Source organism: Tasmannia lanceolata, unplaced genomic scaffold, assembly GCF_043159265.1.
Source record: "Tasmannia lanceolata isolate RefF3 unplaced genomic scaffold, GAP_Taslan_0.1 ptg000008l, whole genome shotgun sequence".
Lineage (NCBI taxonomy): Eukaryota > Viridiplantae > Streptophyta > Magnoliopsida > Canellales > Winteraceae > Tasmannia > Tasmannia lanceolata.
Genome location: NW_027518685.1, coordinates 70072921 through 70099628, shown reverse-complemented (window position 1 = coordinate 70099628; position 26708 = coordinate 70072921). Strand labels below are relative to the sequence as shown.

Genomic DNA, 26708 nt, shown 5'->3' with positions numbered 1-26708 from the left:
GGCCCACTGTATTTTTTTAAAGGGAGGAGTAGATAAGCTTATCTAGGGGACCGAGTAGAAACACTTTCCTCATATATATATATATATATATATATATATATATATATATATATATATGAGGGCTTTTAGTTTGGAGATAAACTTGTTAAAAATATGAGGGGTTTACACACGTATAGTATTGTTGGGGTGTTGTTGTCTGTGAGTGTGTTGTAAATACCCGAATTTACCCCTTCTTTTAAAATTCGTCCCCCCTTGTTAATTATTCGGTCATTAAGAATTTAATTAGAATTAGGGCTTCCTTAGAAAGCCTATAAATAACCTCTTAAGGAGAATTTCACAACCATTAAGAAACCCTAAACCGTTTGCTCCAGCCGTAAGAGTAGATTTGCGTGGAGAAGAAGAAGAAGAATGTGATTTGGAAAGAGAGATCTCGGATCGAGGTAAGACTAATGATCTTTATTGATTAGATGAATAAAAAGAACCCTAAAACGAGGATCTAATTAGACTTGTTATTATAATTTAGATTGTTAGGTTTGATGTAAAGAATCATATATGAATTTATGTATAGATTTATAATCCCTATGAAACTAAGAATTTAGTTTGGAAACTCTAAGAAACTAGGTTTTGGGCTTGTTGACTCCCCAAAAATCAGGTTACCAGTTTTGAGCCAAGGGCGAATGGAAGAAATTTTGGGTGTGAATTTATCAGGAAGTATCCATGAAAAAAAATCCAATCATATTATATTTCCTTAATTTTGAGCGTCAAGTTGTTTTGCCATAAAATGTGCGTAAAAGTTTACAACTGTGAATTATTTACTTTAAAATTTTGCACCTTATTTGTTTTTAGCTGTGCATAACTCGTATATCTCCTTTAGAAAAATGACCAAAGCAACTCTCACATAAAAATGACCAAAGTACAGCTTGTTAAAAAAATGTAAAACCAGGTGGGTTTTCCTCATTATCAAAACATTGTCGTGGATATAGGGTTTTCCCCATTATCAAAACATTGTCGTGGATATATATATATATATATATATATATATATATATCAGCCTTCCCACCCGTACAGGTGTGGCTCTTTGGCTTAAAGTCTTGGGTATGCTCTCCGGAGACGAGAGTTCGAATCCCCCTAGGCTTACCAGATGAGCGTGGTTTACGGGTTATTGCGCGCATACGGAGGGAATTAGTCCCACTCTACAAAGTGGGGTGGGGACACCCTACTTCATCCAAAAAGAAAAAGAAAAAAAAGATATCAGCCTCCCCTCCCCCCACCACCACTTTTAAATATGCAGTTTATAAGAAGGCTATTGATGTCGGAAGTGGGACTACCGCGCTTTGTTACTTGCACTAATTTACTTTGTCTTTTATTTCCTAATTTGCTTCTAGGAGCATTTTTTTTTGAAGGGATTTGCCAGCATCCAACGCATAAGGCATTTCCTGGAGTGTCTGTTGCATGAGTAGGGCTGGCAATTAAACCCGAAAGAGGGGATCCACGCTGCCCCGACCGGGGAGGGATTTCCTGATTCAAGTGGGGACGGGGATTCCCCGATTCAAACGGGGGCGGGGATGGGGCGGGGATTGAAAAATTCCCCGAAGCGGGGACGGGGCAGGGATGGGGATTGCTCCGGTCCGCCCCCGCCCCGCCCCGTTATCCCAATACGAAATTGAATTTTTCGCTAATAAATTTGGGTTTGCCGCTTTTAATTTGTGTAGCTGCACTTGCCATCGAACAAATTTCCTTTGGTATTCTTAAATTTTCCCTAATATCTTTCTCAAATGAATTTTTAGTAGAATTTTTCAATTAAAAAATCCATCAAACACGTTTCACCGTCGTGTGCGGGGTGGGGATGGGGAATAGATTTTCCTAGCAGGGCGGGGACGGGGATTCCCCACCATCCCCGAAGTGGAGATGAGGTGGGGATGGGGAATTTTCCCTGAGGCGGGGATAGGGACGGGGAATACAACATCCGGCCCCGCCCCGCCTCGCCCCATTGCCGCCCCTATGCATGAGAGAGCAGCCACCAATGCTCAGATTTTGTCTTATTCATTTAATTCATCTAAGGTGGCTGCTCCCTCATGCAACAGACTCTCTGCAAAATGCCTTCTGCGATGGGCGCTAGCAAATCCCTTTTCTGAAATTGTAATAACCATTGACAGCTGGTTAAATAGTACAAGACAAGGCGAGTTAGTGAAATTGTGTATCCTATCACAAGCTTAAGGGACGTCATTTGGATTGCATATGAGGGTAAACTTTTAATACTATTTGATCGAGTTTAATTTTAACTGCAAACTTTTGGGTCTTGCATAGGAGGAGGAACATATAGAATGAGGGGGCCACGCCTCCCCCCACCCCCCTTCCCCCTCCCCCCAATGACTCGCAAAATCTCTTTTATGATCCATGGCTCTACATGTTTGCTTAGCTAGTTTAGATGCCATGGTCCCCCAATGACCAATGCAGCCAAGTGTAAAGTAGTCCACCCCCCACCCCCTGCGCCCCAAACTGTAAATTCCTGTCCAAACAGCCCTATCTTATACATTAATAGATCATATGAAAATTAATGTTTTAATTTTCTCCACCCAACTCTAGAGATCACCAGGCCAATTTGAGACGACAAGAAGGGGCCCACCCTAATAGATGGTTTAGATTAATCAAAGGTGAAACTCACCACCGTCCGAAAATTTTCTTGCACGCATGTTTTACAAAATGTATATGCCCTCCACCTTGTTCAATCTCGACCAAATCAGCATGGCCTCGTTTTGATTGCAGGAATTTTATGAAAATGTTTGGAAAGGAAAAACTTTTCCAATTTTTCCTTCTTTTCTTTTGTTAGATTTATATGAAAAATTAAAATAACTTGAACCAACCCGTTCAAGTTTTAATGAAAATGGAACTTTCAATTTATGATGGTATTCAGCTAAATAAGCCATATCATTTTCCTCTATATTCCAGAGAGAATTCCTGCAATCCGAACAGAGCCTATATTCAAACAAATCCTAATGGTCACTTTTGTGGATAATCCATTGGTAGGGTTTGACGTGATTAGTATCATGGACAGTTCTGTAGTTTTTTGACGGTCTAGATTGACCAAAAGTTTCTTTGATCTAATTCTCATTTTGTAATATAATATAAACCTGCATCTTCTTTAAATAATTAGAAAATAAATAAATAAAGGTTACACAAAATGATAATGAGCGTGGGACCTACCATCCTTTAATGTAAGGTGAATGAATTATTGATGAGTGATTTAGAGTGTGTAGTACGCAGTGGAAGTCTCTTGACTCTCATATTCTCATGTTAGATGGATAGAGAAAGAGATGACCATTCCTGTCTTAGTTAGGAAAAGTGCCAACTGTATTAACTGTTTGACAGGGTATAAAAAGGGATGAACGTGTAATGATGAAATCAATGAACGAATGAAAATCTTTCTTTTCTTTTCTAAACTCTCTTAACCTTTTCCTCTGTTTTCTTCCTTTCTTGAAAAGAAATCAATCCCCCCAAAATAAGCAATTCACCTATTAAATAGTTAACTCCCTTATCAAATCCCTATTAAATAGAAATCACTCCTATCAACTACTTAACTTCTAATCAATATCCTAGCATAATAAAAAAAAAGATAAACACAAGGCAATCCACGCACACCCAACCTTTCCTAATTATTAGTGATATGTGGGCCCATATGCAAGCACGTAGCATTCCTTCCCCCCGAAAAGACCCTTGTCCTCAAAGGTGGAGATTAAGCGTTGTGAGAACCGAGATCTTGCGTAGGATCTTCCAAAACTCTTCCCTCCTCTTCTTTTTTTCTCACCCCCTTTCTTCTCCACTTCGTCTTGCGATTAGTCAAATATGTCGTCATCAACAGTTGAGACAGCTCCATCTTCAAACCGATCTGACCACGTTGTTCATCAAAAGTCCTTCGCCGTGATTTTTGAAATGATTGAAATTTTTTACGCACGGATAGTCGTGGATGAGGATCTTCTTGGTGGTGTTAGATAGGTTGAGAAGAACGATGGATTTTCCGACGACGGTCTTGTCGGAATTGACAACGTTGATAAACACCTTTCTTTTGCCGCATTTTCGCTTTTTTTTTTACCTGGGAAGATAAGAATTCATTAAACCTGAAACACATGTCACATAAAGGCCATAAGGTCTACCTCCACCATTACGGTTTTGGTTGTTGGAGCTTTCCTCATGGCTGCGCGTACGCGTAGAAGTCATCTCGTCAAACCGAGCATTCATAGCAGAAAACATCACCTCTATCTCCTTGATCATTCTCTCTTGTCCCATCGCAAGAGAATGCACCGCAGCTTCCAACCGTCATCCTTGGATCATCCATGCCTTGCTCTGATACCACTTTGTTACGTACCCAATGCGGATCGTAACGTGATTGATTTTCTTAGAGGGAAGATCGGCCTCTTGATCCACTTCGAGGGAAGGATCAATCCTTCTTTGTGCACAAGACACGTTTGGAAATAATTTTCTTCATTCATCACATTTCAATGCCTACTACAAGATTTAAATAATACTGTTTACAATCGTGATACTCCCATGGAAATCCCCCCAAAATAAGCAATTCACCTATTAAATAGGTAACTCCCTTATCAAATCCCTATTAAATAGCAATCACTCCTATCAACTATCTTAACTTCTAATTAATATCCTAGCATAATAAAAAGAGATAACACAAGGCAATACACGCACACCCAACCTTTCCTAATTATTAGTGATGATGTGGCCATATATGTGGGCCCATATTCAAGCACGTAACATTAACCACCCACTCCAACTCTTTCCAGGTGATGTGAATAGGACAAGCATTTGATTATTTAAAGGATTTCTCACTTTATGATTACCAGTTTGTAAAGAAAAATTAAATAAAATGGTTCTTAATGTATTTGTAGTGTGGGTGCTAATATTGATAGGTTATGGTCTTTTCTTTTCACTTCCTTTTTTTTATTGCATCATCTAAACCACCAATGTAAAATGGGTCCCATGGCTTTCACTAGGCTGTTGATGCGGCATTTCTTCCACGCTTGATGAAAATACGAACTACAGAAGGCAAAGCTTACTTTGGTCTTGTGAGAAAAATTGGGTGCAAGTATCAAAAGTGGGGCTCAAGATAACCTGAATGCATATAAGGGTATTCTTATTAAAAGGCAGCCATTAAAACTAAAATTGGGCGACATCCTATAGACAATTAATTATTCATTGAAACTGATCACAGTAAAGACATCGAGTCTGCATATAGAGAAGCTATGCTAGAACGGTAAAATAATCAAGTCATTTGATTCTTTATTCAATGGTCCAAACCATGTGTCTAACATGCCCTGTATACAACGTGCATCCAATTTGAGGTCTGCTGTGGAACAGGGAGAGATTTGGATGGTGGCAGATACCATGAAATCCGGAGAGAAATCTTTTATCAACGAGTCCAAGATATGGATAATATCATATTCGTGGCTTCTACACGGGACTCTCGAACCAAGAAATTATAGGTTTGATAAAATGAAATGGTTTCATCTCAACCGTACAGGTAGTGCCGACAATCAAGGAATTTTAGCTATTAAAAGAAAAAAAGTTTTAAAAATTGGGATGGGCTGGAAATACCGAAAAGTCAGTGTCTGGTTACTAAATAAGAAGCCCAGATGTCACTTCCGTGTGCGACACGATTTGGTGTTTATACATGTTTTGGGTGGACATATTAAAAAAACAGGGGATGTTATATTGTTATATTTAGGGGTGCAAGTTTGCCCTGTCAGCCCTAACCCGTCCTGAGCCCGAAGAGGGTCAGGGCTGAATTTTCCAACCCTGAGGGCGGGTCAGGGTTCATTTTTTTTTTACCTTGACTCAAGTCGGGTCGGGTTCTGGGTTAATGCCTCGGGTACCCTGACCCGGTCCGACCCTACGTTTTCTATTATAGAATTGAACCATTTGTGCATGTTTCTTTTGCTAATGTTTTCTATTATCTTGGATTGATATTTCTTTAGATTATTATTATTAATTGTCTCTGTTGTTGCCAGTCATGTTGTTGAATTCATATTGTCTTATTTTGTTCCCTTTCTCTGTTTATTGATCATTTTGTTCTATATGATAAGTGATTGCTTTATTTTTGGCACTCTTAACAAGTATTTGCACTAGGGTCAATTAGGGCCGGCCCTGCCCAATCAGGGCCAATCAAGGCGGGCCAGGGCCAGCACTGAGCCCTGTAGGGCGGGCAATGGGTTGAGGTTTTTCGGCCCTGACTAAGGGTCAGGGCGGGTCAGGGCCGAGATAATGGGATCCAGGGTTGGGCTAGGATTTTGAAAAACCCGACCCAACCCGACTCTGTTGCAGCCCTAGTTATATTCTTTAGATCCGTAAAACAATCGGCACCACGCCACCATTGGTCCCAACGCATGAGACCTTTCCGGTACGCCGTCCAAAACATGGCCAATCCACCGGATCGAGGGGTGATATTTGCACAAAAGGAAAGGGAAAAAAAAGAAAGAAAGAGAGGCTACTTTGCTTTGACATTGCCGAAGCAAATCAGCCACCACCGTGAGCATGCCCTTTCGTAGCCGATGGCTCTCCGGTGGTTGCGTAAATTTGCCGGAGCTACATCTAGTGTCTCCCTTATATATTTATTTCGGCAATAAAACAACAACAACAAGGGTTTTCTATGGTTTGGTTTCCAATAGACAGAACTGTCAAAGACGGCCGAGACAAAAAACAAAATCCCAGTTCTATTGTTATGAAGGAAAAATAAAAACCGAAACTAAACGAAACTTAATCTGTGATTGGAAAAATAGAACAAAATCGATTCCTTCTCTCTAATCAATCCTAGGTTTCCATGGTTGGCTCTAATACCAGCTGTTAAACTTTAGATCTTTTAGAACTATGCAAATAAAGCTGTGCAAATAAACTAGAATACAAAAGAATAGTTTGCCTGATCTCTCGTGGGGGAGATCTCCTTATGACAGATTAGACAGCAGCAGAGACCAACCCCTTTAGTTTACTTATAGATAAAGATCTCCTAGAGTCACGCCCACAATAGAACTCTAGTTGACTTAATCTATTTAATCAACGGATTCAAGTGAATCTAGGGCTACACTAATAGAGATGAGATACAGTGATTACCCTTATACCTTTCAGTGATCACTGTAGCAATGGGTAAATGCAGTAATTTCACACTTAATCCCATTCTTCAATCGAGGCCGTAGATCTTAGATCAATGATTGCACACATAAGATCTTACACGTGCATCCCCACAAATTAAAAAAAGGATAAAAATATCCAAATCCTTTGGTGATTCTCATCCCTTTATTTTTGGCACGGGATGCCATTTTGAAGTGTTTTCCAAGAGTGATTGGGATTGTCACGTGGAGTGTATAGCATGCCATAGAGAGATTATCTTGAGTCTTGACTCTCTTAGTTTCTAGAACCCACAAGGAAAACTTTGAATTGTTAGCAAGATGTATAAGTAAAATACATTTCTAACATATATGCAATTTATCTAATTCTTTAGATAATTCAAAAATGCTAATTAGTTGAACTATTTCTATGAGGGTCTGTTTGGTTGCGTGGTGTGGACTCAAAGAGTAGTCGAATACGTAGTCAACATGGAGGAGACAAGCATTGGATTTGAATGGAATTACCTTGGAGAATAGTCGTTAATAGTTTTTGGTTGCGCAGCATAGACTCGTAGAGTAGGGGAATAAGTGGGGGTGTCACTACCAATGCAGTGAGAGAGAGAAAACATTGCTCCCAAAAAATTTAAAGCAAAATTCCATCTTTTTCGGGTGTGTTTGGTTGCACAAAACCAGGATAGTTTAGGGGTTTTGCTTTCCATTAGGGTGCCACATCACCAAAATCTCTTGTTTGGTTGCCAATGTAGCATCGAAATTTCTGGTTACTACCAGACAAGATTCACAGGTACTACCCATAAAAAAAAAAGATTCACAGGTACTTATTGCATGTCTAGTGACGTGGCATCCATGTCCCATTCTTATTATACATTCCAAGTCATGTCTGGTGACATGGCATCCATGTCCTCTCCTTATAACTTCCAAGCCAAAATTTTCAAAAAAGATGGATTTTGGCTTGGAGAATAATGCCTTTTCTCTCTTTCACTCCTTCTCTCTCTCTCCTATATATACTAGTAATGAGACCCCCTCTCATTACTCTATGAGGTTTGCAACCAAACACTACTTATCACAATTCTAGGTGGTAAATTCTAGGTAAATCAAATGTTTGTCTCCTCCCTATTGACCAGTTATTGTTGGAGAAAATATGTCAGTTGTGATGGTGGGAAATAGAAAAGAAAGAGATGCTTCAAGGCGCGTTGTCGCTTTCCTTAAGATAATATTTGCCCCCACTAGTTAGTGTGCAAGGGGTATCACGAATTTGCCTCCACGATACAATTAAGCCCGGTGTTGTTTACATCTAATGTTTGTTGACGCTTTGCACTGAGCGCAAACAAACCCTAAATCACCATTGGATAAACAAGTATTTTAGACACCGGTTATTGTTTCTGCAAAAAACAGTACACTAGAATGGAATTTGTGAAAAGAAAGCAAAGAACAAAGTTGATAAACTTTCAAAAGAGTAATTTTGGCTTTTAATTTACTCAAACTCAAGTCCCACAAGTGTAATTTTCGTAGAGAATTTGGCAACCTTTCTATTTGATTTGCACCCCCTGTAGAGCACCTTTTCAATGCAGGTTGAAATATGGCCAGTAGATCGCGCACATCCACGATTCTACAGTCCAGATCGATCCTAGAGTGATTGTTGGTTTTTGTAAAACCTATATCCATCCCCCGTAACTGCTAGATCAATGATCCATGGTGTGGATTACACCCTTTGGCTCTTGATCGTTGGGACAAGACGGGGCAGAATCCAACAGTCCTCATCACACTCGATCACCCACTAGTCGTTACACCATGATTCAGTGCTTTGATCGCACTCGCTCAAGCACTAGCCGTTGGAGCATGTTGGACCGATAGATCGACCACCCATATGACCAAAACCATGGCCCAACCCGATCGAATGGGATCTTGACTGATCCAATGGTAGATTTGGCCACCTACGGGACCAATCCATGGTTAATCCGACCGATCAACTAATCTTGATCGGACGGCCCAAATCAAATCTGGTAAATTTTAAGCACTCCAATCACTCTTAGCGATGATACGAAGTGCGCCAAAAAAATGCCACTAGCGCCCTACAGCCCATGCCGCGTGTGCGGACGGTGCATTGCACCATCTCGTGGGTCCACCCACTGTGCAACAAAACAATAGAGAGAAGTGGGTGACGCTATGTATACCCTTATCCAACTCTTTGAACATCCAACGTGGGAGCACTTTTCACCACTTTTCCAAAGCACCCACTTTTACAAACCAAATGCACTTTTCTTTATAAAACCTTTTCAAAACACTGTTATTTTGAAAATACACAAACAATTATACCACTAATCTACAAGGTAATTACCATAGTTAGCAAAAAATGGTACGGCAAAAAAAGGGGATGGGAAAAGTTCGGGTTTAATACGGCTTTGGATATAAAAAAACGTAGTAAAAAAACAGTCAAATAAACGGAAACGCCAAAAATACGTTGAATGAAAAAAACGAGTTTAATACGTTTTGGTTTTAACAAAATGGTTGTTTTTCTCATTTAGAAAAGGGTTAAGCTCTTAAAATTGATGCCCATCAGCGGGTGTCTTCAACAAATTTGTGCCTTATTTTTTAGAGTTTCAAATTGCAAAAACATTCATACTTTCACCCCCCCTCCTTTCCATTATTTCACATGTTTTGTTTGTCAGTTCCAAATCCTCATTGGTCGTGAAACAAAATTTTCTCCCATTTTTATTTTAAAAATGGTCATAAAATTTGCTAGGAAATGATATCACAACTACGTATCTTGATGATCGCACTCCTCGCATTATTAAAAAGTACAGTATGACCCGCACCATATGATGATCCAAACCGTCCATTAGATGGCCAAAGCCTAAAGAGGTTGTGCCCCGAAAATCATTTTCATAGGTCGATCCTAACCCTCTGATCTAGAGATCAAGCCTCTAATATTCAGTCCCTCTATAGATCAGAGGGTTAGGATTAACCTATGGAAATGATTTTTGGGGCACAAACTATTTAGGCTGGTCCATTTAATGGACGGTTTGGATCATCCTATGGTGGGGGCCATACTGTACTTTTTAATAATGCTAGGAGTGCCATCATCAAAATACGGTAGTGGTGATATCATTTCCCAATTTGTTATAGTCTTATTTTCAGTGTACCAGAATGACTGCATTTCCACTCCTTATTGTTAAGAATGGATTAATTATCAGAAAAAGACAAACAGACAAATTATATGATGCCCGACCGTCAAACAACAAGGGCGGAGAGAGAGAAAACTCCCGCCCTTGATTTCCGATCCAGCAAAAAGTCAAAAAATGGGGCTTTTGCTGCATCAGAAATCAAGGGTGGAGGGGTTCTCTCTCCGCCCTTGTTGTTTGACGGTCGGGCACCATATAAAGTCTCAAGACAAACAATGGTGGAATTGCTGGGAAAGAATGGGTTGGAAAATCATTTCACTAACATTGAATGGTGACTCAGTACGACGCCTGAAGATCCAAAGGAACGGCGACTGACACATGCATACATGCCAAATGACTACTTCTCTCTGCCTAATAAACTTTATAATAGGTACGGTAGTGGTGATACGCGTGAACCATTTGGATTAAAGTAGGAAAAAGGTCGAAAAAATGGGAAAAAAATGGGGGGGAAATGTTTAATTGGCGTTTAATACTTTTTCTATAAAAATACGCCGTTTTAAAATGCCCCCGCCGTTTTATACGGCCACTTAAAAAACCGAGAATTTTTCAAAATTTCGCAGTTTAGAACAGCGTTTTGCTAACTATGGTAATTACCTTCAGCGAAACAAAGCCACATCTACAAGCAAAATTCTAGTATGTTTCAAGGGACAAGAATGTCATATCAATAGACATGCAATAATTACCCAGACGACATCCTAGGCAGTCTCCAGAGAGTTCAATGCTATATTGGCATCTAAAAATGAAGAATTTTGCTGACGTGGCACCCAAATGCCAAGCAAAATCCCTAAGCCTCCCCGGCTTTTGTCCAACCAAACTCACTCTGAATGTAATGAGAGACCTAGTAATGAGTGATTGAGATGGTCATATCTATTATAATATAGGGATTTTTTTGGGTATTCTAAAATGATTTCCAACCCGACCCATGCATTGCAATGGATTACGTACTAATGTAAAACAGAATCCTAGATGATGGGAGTGCACCACGTGGCACTCCCTCTGCAATCCGTTTTCTCTTTTCTAAATCTACTACAATATATTGCTTTGATTGTATGCTTGGAGGATATTGAGATAACATGGTTAACTAGAACCTGATAACCTTTATGTATTAGTTCTTTCTTAGGTGTTTAAGATTCTAGATTTGTTTTCTATGGGTTATTATCTGCTTGAGTTGGGAACTACTCTTACTTTTCATGTCAATTCAGAGTGGAAAATTGTAATCTGTATCCCCATTTTGCTCATCTTTACTTCTTATTTTCTCTCATATGGTTATATGATATTAGTTGAATTAAAATTATTGATTTATTTCAACCCTTCAACTATATGTTTTTAGTGGAATGCAATTATTATTTTTCATGCAATTACTATGTTTGATTGACAAATGTTCAGAGCTTTTGAGAGTAATTACCGTTACATTATTCTCTTGAGGTGGACATTAGGACCTTTGATTTGTTTCATATTGCATGCGGCTGATTACGATGGATTTGTTGTTTGATTATTTATTTATTGATTTAGGGTATTTTCTATCACCACCACCTCTCTGTATTTTTTCTTATATTATAGCTTTTTTTCCTTTAAAAAATCTACTTTCCTTATCTATAATTTTACTACTAATTCTCAATTGGGTATAGTCAGTCCTAATCTTCTGTACAAACATATCTTCTTCTCTTTAGCTTTTAAAAAAAAAATCTGAAACTTACATTTTTATGTCGCCCCGTCGTATGGGTGTCCCACTAGTGGAGTATATGGCACGACATAGACATTTGGTGGGGTGTTCTTTTCATGAGAGGAATATACATGGAACTGAGAAAAAGAAAGTAGATGGGTGAAGGACAAAAATATATAGACAAAAAAGTAAAGTCGGCAACCCATGTTGTTTGCAATTGAGAAAAGTGATAGAATAAAAAGTCGAACCAGCCCTACTCCTCCCTAACTCCAATTGCTAAGTGGCCTAAAAAAGCAAATTGGAAGGTAAAAAAAATGACTACACCTCTTCATCATAACCAAAATATCTCTTGGATTTTAGATCCTGTGGTGGAGTATACTTTGAGTCATGTGGGACTATTATCATTGGATGCAAGGAGAGACTTACTAACAAGTGACTGTGATGGTCATGTGGTGAATATGACATGACATTGACTATTAAATTTTAATTGTTTAAATCTCTGTCAACACGACTGCTTTTTCACTGGTAGACATTAAATACAATCCGACCCGCACTCCACACTAGACACAACCGTATCAATTACTCTTCATCTTCCATCCAAGGATGATAGGTCCCACAAATGAAGATTTTCGATCTTCTTGGAGACGATAAATTCGCACGGTGCGAATTCATCATCACCCTTCTCTTATCCTTTTCATTAGGAGTAAAAGTCGTCTACAGGAGATGTCCTTTCATTTTCAGTTGGGTCCCATATGTTTGTAGTAGTCATAAGGCATCAAAGAGGGAATACCTCGCTACATATTTTATAAAAGGGCAATGATAAATGGACTCCCAAAGAGGGAATACCTCGCTACATATTTTATATCCGTCCTCTTTTTTCCCTGGGCCAGCCACCACTGGTGTATTTTTTACTACCCTTTTACACTACAAAGGGGTGGTCAAAGGAAGAAAAAGAAGTGAATTTATTGTTTCCCAAATGAATAATATTCATAAACCTGCTTCACATAACCAAAGCCAGAAAGATAAATTGTACAAACGAAAGAATGATGAGAGAGCTGGTAGTTATAAGTGCAGGAGATGATTTTACGAGATGATTCAAAAAACTCCTCTCAGGCATATTGGTTGTTGGCCCAACCCACATAAATCAATTTAAATCCATTAAAAGAGAGTGCTGAAATTAAAAAGCAGAGAAACAAAAAAACTCATAATTCTGGAAAAAGGCCAACAGAGCTTGAAGAAAAGCATGGAAATATAAATCAATAAAAACCAAAAACTAGAAAAATAGCACCAATTTTCTTTTTACATATAGGAAAGAAACCCTTACTCTGTTTTTCTTTTTTTACATCAATAGGAACCCTCACTCTCTTTTTTTCGACCAAAAATCTGGGTTTCGAACAAAAAAATATATATAAGAGAGAGAGAGAGAGAGAGAGAGAGAGAGAGAGAGAGAGAGAGAGAGAGAGAGAACTTGGATTTGATCTGCAAAGTGAGCCGGCGTGGATAAATCTAGGTTGATTTTTAGAGACGAGAGTTAGAGGAGAGGAGACGAGAGAAGGATGTTTAAGAGAGGAAAATCCTAATATTAGAAGCCCAAATCGAGCGGAGATTTCACGCCTATTTTTTCTCTCCATTCCCGGAATCAGAATACCGCCCCCTTGGGTGGGTATCAAAACGCGCCTAATATTCCCACATTAATTCCGCTCGGAGTCAAATATCGTTTCCCATTCCATTTGCCAAATGCAACCAAACGATGGAATCACCCAAACCAGTATCAGATACCCTTACCAATTCCTGATTTCGGCGATCCAAACGCACCCAAAATCGATTTACCATCCTATATATTTTTCTGGAATTCTCCGAAAGGAAAAAGAACAAAAACAACAATGGACAAATGGTGATTTGAAAACAGTGATATCGAACAATCATTACCGGCATGAGGCCCATATATTTTTTTAGTATTATTATAGGGCGCTGATATTCCCCCCCTCTCCCCCCCCCCGACGGCTGGCTAACGTTAAACGTTAGGCTTTAACGTATATGCCACGTTTCCCACCATTTGACCTCTCTCTCTCTCTCTCTCTCTCTCTCTCTCTCTCTCTCTCTCTCTCTCTCTCTCTCACACACACACACAACAGGAAGAGTTGGTGGGCCCAACGGAAACCGTTGGTGGAATGGAACAACGTAGGCCCCACCCATACCACACCATAGGATAATCCAAACCGTCCATTTGATGGGCCATAAACGTAAATAGGTTGCGTCCCAAAATATCATTTCCATAGGCTGATCCTAGCCCTCCGATCTAAATAGAAACTACATCTTATGCAACCTCTATAGATTGTAGGGTTGTGATCATCCTATGGAAATGATTTTTGGGGCACAACCTATTTACATTGTGGCCCATCAAATGAATGGTTTGGATCATCCTATGGAGTTGGTCGTACAGTAACATTAAGGCCCAACTGGATAAAGAGTAAAAACGGATGGGGCGGTTCTTTTACTGGGTAATCAACTACGTGAATCGGCAATCGTAGGCCCCACTGATATTTTTCAAATTGAAGCGTACTGCCCACAACATAGGATGATCCAAGCCGTCCATGGTTTGGATTATCCTATGGTGTGGTTCGTACCGTAATATTAAGGCCCAATTTAGGCCCCACCCATATTTTTGAAAATGAAGTGTACCGTCCAGACCATAGGACGATCCGAGCCGTCCATTTGATGGGCCAAATACTTAAATGGGTTGTGCCACCAAAATCATTTGCATAGGATGATCACAACCCTCCAATCAATAGAGGTTTCCATAATAAGCAATTTCTCTTTATATCTGAGGGCTAGGATCATCATATGGAAAAGGTTTTTTGGGGCACAACCTATTTACGATGTGGCCTATCAAATGGACCGCTTGAATCATCCTATGGTCTGGACGGTACACTGTCATAGTGGGTTGGATTTGGGCACTAAGGAGAATTTTTTTTTTTTTTTGGGGGGGGGGGGGATAAATATATCAGTGACCTTATTATAAAGGGGGAGGAAATATAGTCATCAACACCTCAGTCTCTCATCATCTCTTCCTTTTTGCAGGGTTCAGTCAAATGAAAAACTTAAAGATATTGTATCTTGGGGGCAATATGCTAAACCAAAGCAGCCAATCCTTGTCAGGTATCGAGTCTAGATCGAATTTTACAAACTCACACACATACAAAAATTCCAATAAATATTTAGTGGAGTAACAGTCGATAGAATCATATTCTAACGACATGCCTTGGATGGAAATTGAATCATGTTTATGATTTGTATGAAACATCTTCTCTTCTTTTCTTCTTAGTTTTCTCATTTGTAAAAAGCTTGTTTTCACTATAATTTGCTCATTTCTTGCAGGATTATGTGCTTTGAAAAACCTACAAATTTTGGATCTTAGCGGCAACAATTTTGAAGCACTTCCATCGTGTCTACTGAGCAATCTCTCTGCATTGGAACGCTTGTTCTTAGATGCGAATAACCTGAAAGGAGACTTACCTGGTATTCTGCATTTTGCCATTTCATTTATGTGAAAAACCAAAGAGTAAATTTTCCATTTAGAATTAGTGATGTGGAATAGGTGAGTAGGAAATGGGTCTTAAGCTGAACAACTTTGATCTCTATGGACTGGGGTGTTTTAGGTCAAAATCCAAGTTTGATTTTTAGAGAAACAGCACACTCTATCTTGGAAGATTGTTATGGATGAGGATTTATCAATAACAACTCGGAATCGATCTGCTGAAAAGAAAGACATAAAACAGAACGTGAACTCCAACTCATTAAAGAACATGTTTCTAGTTTTCTTAGCCCACAGATTGCTTAGGGAAATCATCAGATCTGATCACTATGGATGCAGAACTGATTTAGTAGGTGGAAGCTAATGGAGATTCCTTAATTTCTCTTCACACATGTCATCTGAACATAGAGATGACATGAGATGGCAAAGACCCTTGCTGATTCAAAGTTAACTTGAAAGAGAAATTTTACAAGCTTGGGACTGATTACATTCAAAGAAATTCAATATAAAGGAGATGAAATCCACCTTACTTGGAAGGAATCTCTTCCAAGCTCTCACCAAAACTTCCAATCTTACCTTCGAAAACTGCAAAAAATGAAACTCTCTATTTATAGAGGGAGAGAAGCCTTCTAGAAGTTGCTGCCATCTTGTGATAGCTCAAGCCAGTTGGCTTGCTGAGGTGGCATGCCACATGGCTTCTTGTAAGGCTCCCAATCATGTGGTCCCTTCTTGCCCAAATGGTCCCCTTTCTCTAAGCTCCCAATTGATTGACACATGGTGTGTTCTTGTGCTTTCAAAGCTCTTTATGGAACCCTCTAGTTGCCACATGGCTGCTGGTATGGCAAACTTGTAGCCCCCAAAGCATTTCAACAAGCAGTCCTCCAAACCGATTATGCCCTACCATCCTTTCTACCCCATATTGGCTCTCATATTACAACATTGACATTACTACATTTAATCCCCTGTACACATAAAGGAAAGTAAAAATTACGACTACTCTATGCTAAAAAAAAAAACCCGCACTCGTTGGCCATCCCCGTGTCTACATCAAACTCACCCCCCCCCCCCCCAACACACACACACACACACACCCGAAAAAAAGAGCTTCCTCTCATGCTCGCATCTTTCTCAAGGCGGACTGGTTCTAGGGCTTTCGGGAATCCGTCCACTTTGTTCGGCCAAAAGGAGGCAATGAAGCCAACTCCCGGGTCAATGACAAAGATTTCTTTAACATGGACCTTCGCCCGAGGCCGATCCATGTCAACACCTTGCCTCCTTATATATGGTGTATCGCACCACCAGGCTACTTTTGATGGTACCTTGTCTTTATCTTCATCTTGAATTTCAAATAAGTTTTCTGTCCCAAGGCTATCCTCATGACTCAAATGTTTCTGCCATAATGTTCTATCATGATCAAGAAAGGATCATGAAAGAATGTCTCTATTAAGTTAAAATTGTTCCTTGTCATCTCAATATCTAGGTCGTCCACTGCCCAAACCCCTGGCATAATATGGCTGGCCTCTGCAATTGCCATCGAGTCTCCAGCATCCTCTGTGGAGTACTCCTCTGTATTCATGAAGTCGGACTGACAATCCTCCCAAATCTCACCTTGTGTGTCACAGTCGTCCCAAATCTCACTCTATGTCATACTCCCCTATCTCCACACACTCGAATCCTCAGTAGTAACATGCTAATCCTCTATCTCCTCACAAGTAGAAATGACCTCAAAGCAATCCTCACTCTGCCCTTTTGCCTCCTCGAAAGTCACAGGAACCTTAAACCCCACAGATGCCTCCGTCTCTCCCTTCTCACCATCGGCCTCATTCTCAGTGACCTTGGCCTCATGTGGAAGAAAGGAAGACGCATAGAATGGATTCCATCACAGCTGTAATGGATCAACGAGAGAGCAGATATCACGTCTCCATATCAACTGCATATCCTCATATTCACTGCGACAGATTTCTGCCTCACGCCTCTTTCTCAACTGTAAGGCCTCAAACTCTCTTCGACATGCCTTTTCCTTCTGTCTTTGTCGGTACGCCCTGGGAGCATACTCCCTCATGAAAAGATCGCGCACCTCCTCCCATCTATGAAATGGGAGTTCGCCCTTGTTAAGGCGCTCCCACGCCCAGTGCTCCCACTTGCTCCTAGCAAAGTGTGTCACATTCTCCTTGAAATGCCAAATCGTCTCTATGTGGTTCAAGTGCATTGATCTACCATAGGCAATCATCCTCACAGTCAAGGTAGTAGATGTAACCCTTAAAAGGAGGCACGTATGGTGGATCTATTAGCATGATGCTATGCTTTTGGTTCAGCTGAAACACCAAGACAAGTCACTGTGACTTGGTACTGGACTGATCTATGAAATCTGTGACAACGAAATTGCGTTGTCTTTGGGTAGCAATAGTAGCTGAAATGTTCCTCCTGCAGGCTTTAATTCCTGTTAGAGAAAGATTGCTGCAATTTTGGTTGAATTCTAATTGATCGAGTATATCCTCTACAGTGCAAGACTTACGGCAAATCAGGCCCCAAAGATGTTAACCTTCTGTGATCAAGCCTTAGATTGTGAGAATAGTTCGCTTGTAGTTTAAGTCCAAAATGATACTTCCAAACTGTTTGCTGTATGGATTGTCGAAGAGTATGTAAGGTTAGTTTAGGTATTATGTGTATGATGAGGGGTATTGAAGTATTTGTACACATGTTTCCCTAATTGGGCCTATATATACATCATATCCTTGGGAGAGATCCTTAGTGGGACTCTCCATTCCTCATCTTCTTCCTCTCTTAACCCTAGCCTCATTTCTAACATGATATTAGAGCTAAGATCCTAAAGAAGAAGGAAAGAAGAAGTGTTCTGATGTAGGATGGTTTTGCTATTTCTTGAGCTTTCTATTTTGAGTTTTCTTTGGGAAGAAGTTAGAAGTTTCTAGACTAATCTTAATTTCTAGGCTATTCTTTAGTTTCTAGACTATTCCTGTCTTTCTATTTTGTAAGCCGTTAGGGCATATAAATATAGGGTAGGAGTATTAGATAATCTTGAATTGAATAAAATTATTTCAGTTTTCTCTTCCTTGTGGATTCAAAGATTCTTATCTTCTTCCTTGTGGATTCAAGGAATTTTATCTGGGTTTGGGGCCAGAGGATCCCCAAACCCTGTACCTATTCGCTACTGGTTTTGTAAAGGAAAGTACATAAAATTATAATTATAACTAGTATAATGGTTGGTGCCGCTTCGAATCCTTAGAAATTTGGCAAAACTCCGACGTCCAGTGGTATATCCGAGGCAATTTTGGCAGAAATCCGACGCTGGGTGATATATCAGAAGAGATTTCGACCGAAACTGGTTAGGATTAGTTTCTGGAAACCTCCCCAAGCTTCTCTCTCTTTCTCTCTTTTTTCTCTCTATCTCTCTCTACGGTTTTCTAAAAGCAAAATGGAAAAGGGGTGTGAGTATCAAAGAGGAAGGGGTGCTAAAGGCTAAAGGGGTGTGGTTATCAAAGAGGGGGTGCTAATATTCTAAAGGGGTGTGATTATCAAATAGGGGGGGTGACAAACCAGAGCAAAAGTGAAAATGAGGTGATAATGGATGGGAAAGGGATGATAAATGAGGAGGCGTAGATCCCATTTTATAGGTTTTCCAAGTAAAATTGTAGGGGGCCTCCCCCTATGATTTTGGAAGGCACAAAAATCATAGGAGCCTCCCCCAAAATTGCAGGGGAGGTGGGTCCCACCACCCAAAAGTGGTCTTGGGGCTTCGGTTTGGGTTTTGGGGCACCATAAATGGGTTTCGGGTTTCTGGGAGTGGTTTTATGGCTGTGGGATGCTAGCCAGTTCTGAAAAAGTTGTTTTGGTGTCCCAAAATGATCTCCAATTGTCGAAAAATGGTCCTGAGCAAGGAAAAAGTGACTTTTGGCAATTACTTTATGATTTTTGGCGACCGAAACGCTGTCAATTGCTCTGGGTTGCTGGTAAGTGGTTTCTGGTTTCCAGTGAAATGTCTTTGTTAGCCAAATATGATCTTTGGTTCCTAAGGAGTATTTCTTGGTAACCTAGGGTGGTTTCCGGTTTCCAGAAAGCAGTTTTTGGTGAGCGAAAGTGGTTTCTGGGTCCCAGGAATGGGTTTCGGGTCCCTAGAAGCTGGTCCCGAGTTCATGGTTTTTTGTGATGGTTTGAAGGTTGCCTTACAAGTAGTTTTTGATTCTAGGAAGGTTGTTCCTAGTAGCCAAAGTGATTTCTGATTCCCAAAAAGTGGTTTCTGGTGACCGAAAGGTGGTTATGGTTCCCAGAAATGGCTTCTTCTAGAACTTTTACTGAGTTTTGGTGTTTGGATCTTCAGAGTGTTGTGTTTGCTTTAAAAAGCGGGTGCCGAGCTATCGGGCTTTATCCTTGGGACCTTTGCTTGACCAATTCAGGGCTCTTTTGGAAGGTTTTGGTGAACTTGGATGGTTCTGGATGTAGGCTTGGTGGTTGGTTGTCTTGGGTATTGGGTGTCTGGGTTGTTTTGGGGTGTGTGGGTAACTTTGTGTCTTGGAAAAACGAGAGAAATACTGAGAGAGATATCAAAAGAAAGACCAGAGAAGCTTTGTGACTCATCATAGGATTCATCATCGTAACAACCTATCATTAGTTATGTCTTAACAAAATAGGGTGTCTACAATGGTTTACTTTGTTGGTTGTTCTTCCGTGGTTAGTGTGTTGTATCCTTCTTTTGTTTTTGTCTTATCGTTATCTTGTTGTCGTCTCCGCATGATGTAGCTTCGCCTTCCTCGTTGGTGGTTGTTCTTCCCTTTCTGTCTTGTCGTCGTCTCTTGGTTGATGGAGTATGACCCTCTTTGTTGGAGTGGTGTTGCTCCTTGTAGGAGTATTATTGGCGATTCCTTTTATGTTATTCACCCTTCTTCGTTGGTGATTGATTGGTCGGTTGGTCTCTTCTTTGTGTTGTTCGTTGTTTCCTTCCGCATGGTATCGTTAGTCCTTCGCTTAGTTGTCTTGAGTAGTTTCATGCATTCATCGTGGTTTATACTATAATCCACCTCTCAGTATTTTCAAAATTTTGGTGGAAATGTAAAAAAATTGATGAAAATTTCTGCAAATTTGGATGAGTTTTCGACAATTTTTGTGGAAATTTCAGTAGACATCTTTAAAATTTCGATGGGAATATTTAATATTTCGGTGGAAATCTTGTAAATAAGCATGAAAATGAAAGTTCGGAATTTCAGTGAAATCGTGTAAAACAAATGACTCATTGTGAATTTCGTTTCAGTCTTGGCCGAAATCTGAAATTTCAGCTAAAATTTAAAACCATGCCACCGGTCTAATGCCTTGGAAAGCAGCCCTCACTTCTATTTTGTTAGATTCCTTGATACCAAAAGGCCCAGAGAAGGCCCTCTTAGTATCACCAGTCTTGTCTCTAATAAGGCCTCCGATGCCGGTCGGGTCTGGGTTGCCAAATGTAGAACCATTGAAATTTAGCTTCACCCAACCGGGCTATGGGGACCATCTAGGAGCCGTTAACACCTGTCGATCCAAACTCATGAAAATTTCCCCCCAACATCGCCTGATATTTGTGCCTGGGTATAATTTAAAGCAAGGGAGAATTCTAGCACAATAGATCGTAAGCAACATAATCCTCTCAAATGAGTAGGACGCGCTTCTGACCATGATTTTGATTGCGTGAGCATTCCATTCCATCCATAATCCCCAGACTGCGGCTAAGAGAATTAACTTCCATAAAATTAGCCTTTCCTAGGCCAAGGCACAATAAACCAAGAACCGAGGAGATCAACAGTATGACTGGGAACATATAGATTCCAAACCTATCAAGAATTTTAGCCTAGACAAGAATAGAATACTTACAGTGGATGAGAAAGTGATCCACAGTTTTGCCTGCTCTATGCAAAGGGCAAAATGATCTATAATGAGCATATGGAAGCGTCAAAGTTGGTCAATAGTCTAGATTTAGTTCTGGAAGACTGGAAGGCTATCGATCTGAAAGCGCAGACTCTAGGGGATGGAACCCTCCAAAATCTAGATAACTACGATGAGGCCATGAGGCCAACCATGTGGTTCTAGTCCCCAGCCTAATGGACATCTCATCCATCATATTAAGGCCTACAAATTAAATATTAAAGCTTTAGCCTCTCTTAGCAGAACCTTTAACAAGAACTAATAAATCAAGGGCTAGGATCATCTGATCAAGGCTGAACAAACAACAATGGGTCATATTTTTTGTCCTTCGATTGGATCAAACGGAGTAGATCATGTCAACAGGGCATAAAGTAACCATTAAGGGAAAAAAAATTAAGGGTGACATTTTTAGCATTTTTCATAGATGTGATACAGAAATTTGTGTTAATATCTAAGTCAAATAAAAAACTGGAAAATTGATCGTACCTCTTGCCATGGTGATCATATTGACATTGCTTTATGATATGTGCTACCATTGAAAATGGTCTCTCGAAAGGATTTGTCCTAATGACCGGTGTCTGACCAGAAAACAAACAGCTTAGGTTGGTTCGCCTAAGAATGAGTAGTTGCGCGGTACTAATATAAAGGGCGGAGCTCTTCATAGAGCGTTAGAAAGCATCAGTTCAATAGAATCTTTGGCTTTACCTTGTTATATCAAAGAAAAATCAAAAGAAATTCTGAGATATGAATATCTCTTGCTCCCATCAATCAGAAATCCATATTAGTAAAAGAGATTAGGGTTAATCCTCCTAGTGAAACACACCTTCCTTCCTAAAGTTGAACTTCGAATAGATTTAATCTTTAATTTATCTAAAATCCATTTTAGCAAAAATCCTAAACACGAATTATAAAAAATCTAACTGGCAATGTCGGCTACCCTATTAGATCTCATGAGAGATTATTCCAGCATTCTCCCAGTGGTCCATATTGACACTTCTATGTTCTAGGGAAAAAAGACCGAGCTTTGGACACTTTAAATTTATGAAGTATGGGCATACATCATTTCCATTAACAGATAATCTCTTTAGTCTAGTCTTTTAGGGAAAATGTACATTCATGTTAAGAGAACTAAATATATAGATCATGGCAGCAAATACCCAAATAATGAGCATTGCATTCCATATAACACACAAATAATGATTTCCTTTTATGAGTACTTTATGTAGTGCACTCTTTATGATAAGACTAACTAATATGCATTCCATTCCAACTTTATTTTGTGCTTGTGTTTAATCTTCCTTTGACTATATCCAAATGTATATACTTTATATATGATCATGGTTTTAAATTCTGGCCAAACAAAATATTTTGGTTTCGGCACAAACCGAAACGAAATTCCCATGAAGTCGTTTCTTTACAAGATTTCATTTTTGGACTTTTTTACCAACTTTCCACCAAAATTTTAAAAATATACACCGAAATGTTATAATTTCCACTGAAATATATGAAATTTCCACCGAAATAGCCAAAATTTCAACCGCAATCGCTGAAATTGACACCAAAATTTTAGATATTTCGGTCGATATTAAAAAAATAAAAATAAAATCATAATGATATTTTTACAAGATTTCGGTCTGAAATCGAAATGTTTCGCCGAAAACGAAATTTAAAACCTTGCATATGATACGAATCACCAAAATTAGTGTCAACATTAAATTTAAAAGTGTCTCGTAATCGCAATCAAACACTAAGGCCCTGTTTGTTTTAGATTTTGAGAATGGATTGTGAGTTCAAAACTAATTACTGGACTAAAAATTAAGTGTAATTTTGAGTCCAATAATCAGTTCTGGACTCACAAATGATTCTTAAAATCCAAAACAAATAGGGCCTAAATGAACTAATCAATGATATATGCTCTACATGCCCCTAATGTGATATGTATGGAAGCCTTTTTTGTCACTTAGTATGCAACTATCATCACAGTGTATGTGTACTTAACAGCCAACTGATGATCCCTAATGTTCTCTCTAACAAGATGATACTTTATGTAATTATGCTTACTGTCATTGTCACTGTTCTTTCTTCTTAGAGAAGAAACCTACTGGAGAATTATCCCAATAAATAACATATAGCCTAGAGATATGAGTGCACGACTCCAAGCCTTGTGATAAAATCTGCAACCATAGTTCCTATATCGCAGTCTTGTAGACTTCATATAATCGAGGTATTGTATTATAAGAGAAAATTAGCAGGTTAGCCTTTTGAGACTAGTCCTTAAACAGAACATCGCTCAAACAAAACCTCAAACGAGTCTTACGATCAAGCCTAGGGTCAACATCATGTCATACATAGGGACAAGGGTATGGAATCAAGATCATTGATCTGGTGAAACATGATGAGGAAAACCCATATGGTTCTAGTCCTGTACGTAATGGTCATCACATTCACCCTATTAACTACTATAAATATCAAAGCTTTAGCTTATGATAGGTAAAACCTTAATGAAGCCTAATACTCAAGTGCTCGGATCATTCAATCAAGGTTTGGGCAAACAATAATAGGCCAGGTTTGTGTTCGCCAGTTAGTTAACAAAACAGATCACATCCACAGGGCACAAGTGCCGGGCACGGGAAGTGATATGTCTTCATGTAGGATATGAAAATATAATAATACAAAGTTAACTTTTTTTATTTTCAGAAACCTTAAAAACGAGGGCTGGTTAAAGACCCTCGGCAAAAGTAACAAATTTTTCTTCCTTCAATTGTCTATTCGGTTTTAGATAAAACAACATATTTTTGTTGTAAGGTGGGGTCCATTTTTTAATAGATCAATGCTATTAAAAATAATTTTTTTCTTGGACAAATTATGCAGAAAACGAAAAAAAAATAAAAGGGAATAAAAGGGGAAGAAATAGAACGTGGGTCCATTGGCCCACACATAATCAAAAACTACTATTGAGGCAACTTATGCTAAACTTCCCTGCAGGCATCATCGCAGGGAAGTTGGTGGTCATGAGTCCCACCTTTGATTGATCTAATCTGTTTATGTCGTCAGCATTGCTTTAGTTCTCCAAAAACCCAAGTGTCACTCCAAACGGACACTCCTAGCATCTCACAATGTGTCTATCCAAAAGAAAACAAGGCCTGAGAATCACTTTTTTAGCTTTTTTCTTTTAAGTAATATAGAAATCTGATTTTTTTCCTTTGCATCGAAAGGAATTTGTTTTTTGGTAATAAATTAAATGTGCTCATATGTTTTTGTCTTCATCATTTTCTTGTAGGTTTATGCAGCTTGAAGAGACTCAAGACTCTACATCTCTCGGGCAACCAACTTGATGATCGAAGTCTTCCATCATGTCTAGGAAACCTTTCATCCCTGGAAGATTTAGATTTATCAAATAATAATCTTAGAAACCCAATTGGTATCTCAACAGGTACGGAATGGCAATAGTATTTTTCTCATCCGAAATGATGATGCATATAATACGCTTTTGTTATAGGCCTTAGGGTATCTGGGGATCTTCAGCAGCTGCACCCTTTTTCAATTTTTGAAAAGCAAACTGATCACGGCCTATGAAAAATATAATAATAAAAAGTTAACCTGTTTTTTCTTTTTGGAGAAACCACAAAAGTTAACCTGGTTTGTGAGTGTGTGTTGCTGCTTTTACGGGGGCCAAGCATGTTTGGAGGAAGAGAGAAAAGCTCTCTTACAATTGAAAGACTCCATCAACGACTATCCAAATAATGCTACTTATTCTGTCTTCCAAGATTGGGTTGGAGAGGATTGCTGTCAATGGGATAGTGAGATATCATGCTCTACTTCTTCATCTCGCGTGATAGGAATCTACCTTTTCAATGCAAGGAATCCTTCATTAGGAGTGTGGTATCCTAATGCTACTCTGTTTGCCCAATTCAAAGAATTGGAGTCACTAGATTTGAGCATTAATCAGATCGGTGGATGGGTTATGCCAGAAGGTAATACTTGTTTCCTCCAATTTTATAAAATCCTTCCTCAAATTGCATAAAAACCCTCAATCTCTTTTCTTAGGCAATTCAAAGATATTGATGGATGCTTAGCAAATCAGGTTTTTCTTTTAGTTCGACAAAGACCTAAAATGGATTCACCGTCTATATATTTTCTGGAATTCTCCAAAAGGAAAAAAGAACAAAAACAACAATGGACAAATGGTAATTTGAAAGCAGTGGTATCCAACAATCATTCCTGCCATGAGGCCCATATATGTTTTAGTATTATTATAAAAAGGGAGGAAATATAGTCATCAGCACCTCACTCTCTCATCGTCTCTTCCTTTTGCTGGGTTCATTCAAATGAAAAACTTAAAGACGTTGAATCTTGGGGGAAATATGCTAAAACAAAGCAGCCAATCCTTGTCAGGTATAGAGTCTAGATCGAATCTTACAAACAGTCGATAGAATCATATTCTAACGACCTGCTTTGGATGGAAATTGAACTACGTTTATGATTTGTATGAAACATCTTCTACTCTTTTCTTCTTTGTTTTGTCATTTGTAAAATGCTTGTTTTCACTATAATTTGCTCATTTCTTGCATGATTATGTGGTTTGAAAAGCCTACTATATTTGGGTCTTAGCTACAACAATTTTGAAGCACTTCCACCGTGTCTGCTAAGCAAGCTCTCTCCATTGGAAGTGTTGTTCTTATATACGAATAACCTGAAAGGAGACTTACCTGGTATTCTGCATTTTGACATTTCATTTCTGTGTTAGTTGAAGCAGTGTCAAAAATCAAAGAGTAGATTTTTTTCCATTTAGAATTAGTGATGTGGAACAGGTGAGTAGGAAATGGGTCTTAAGTTGAAAAACTTTAATCTCTATAGACTGAGTTGTTTTAGGTCAAAATTCAAGTTTAATTTTTAGAGAAACAACACACTCTATCTTGGAACATTGTTATGAATGAGGATTTATCAATAACAACTCAAAACCGATCGGCCGGAAAGAAACACTTAAAACAGAACGTTAACTCCAACTCATGAAAGAACATGTTTCTATTTTTCTTGGCCCACTGACCGCTTAGAGAAATGATCGGATCTGATCACAATGGATGCAGAACTGATTTAGTAGGTGGAAGTTAAAGGAGATTCCTTAATTTCTCTTCACACTTGTCATCTGAGCATAGAGATGACATGAGATGGGAAAGACCCTTGCAGATTCAAAGTTGACATGAAAGATAAATTTTACAAGCGTGGGACTGATTACATTTAAAGCAATTCAAGATAAAGGAGATGAAATGGAGCACCTTACCTTTGAAAACTGCCAA

The 26708-nt window shown here is 39.1% G+C and overlaps 1 protein-coding gene across 1 annotated transcript; it reads left to right on the top strand.

Annotated features, from left to right (window-relative positions):
• Positions 1-358: 358 nt before the first annotated feature.
• Positions 359-24975, top strand: LOC143883804 (uncharacterized). Its single transcript, XM_077387101.1, has 4 exons — positions 359-440; positions 15051-15128; positions 15348-15488; positions 24692-24975. Exons 2-4 carry the CDS (start codon positions 15062-15064, stop codon positions 24859-24861), a joined length of 378 nt encoding a protein of 125 aa, XP_077243216.1. The 5' UTR covers positions 359-440; positions 15051-15061; the 3' UTR covers positions 24862-24975.
• The last annotated feature ends 1733 nt before the right edge of the window (positions 24976-26708 follow it).

Coding starts and splice junctions, on each gene's coding strand:
- LOC143883804 (XM_077387101.1), top strand. CDS start 15,062: ATGAAAAACTTAAAGATATTGTATCTTGGGGGCAATATGCTAAACCAA. Junction 15,129..15,347: donor AAGCAGCCAATCCTTGTCAG/GTATCGAGTCTA, acceptor CATTTCTTGCAG/GATTATGTGCTTTGAAAAAC. Junction 15,489..24,691: donor CCTGAAAGGAGACTTACCTG/GTATTCTGCATT, acceptor ATTTTCTTGTAG/GTTTATGCAGCTTGAAGAGA.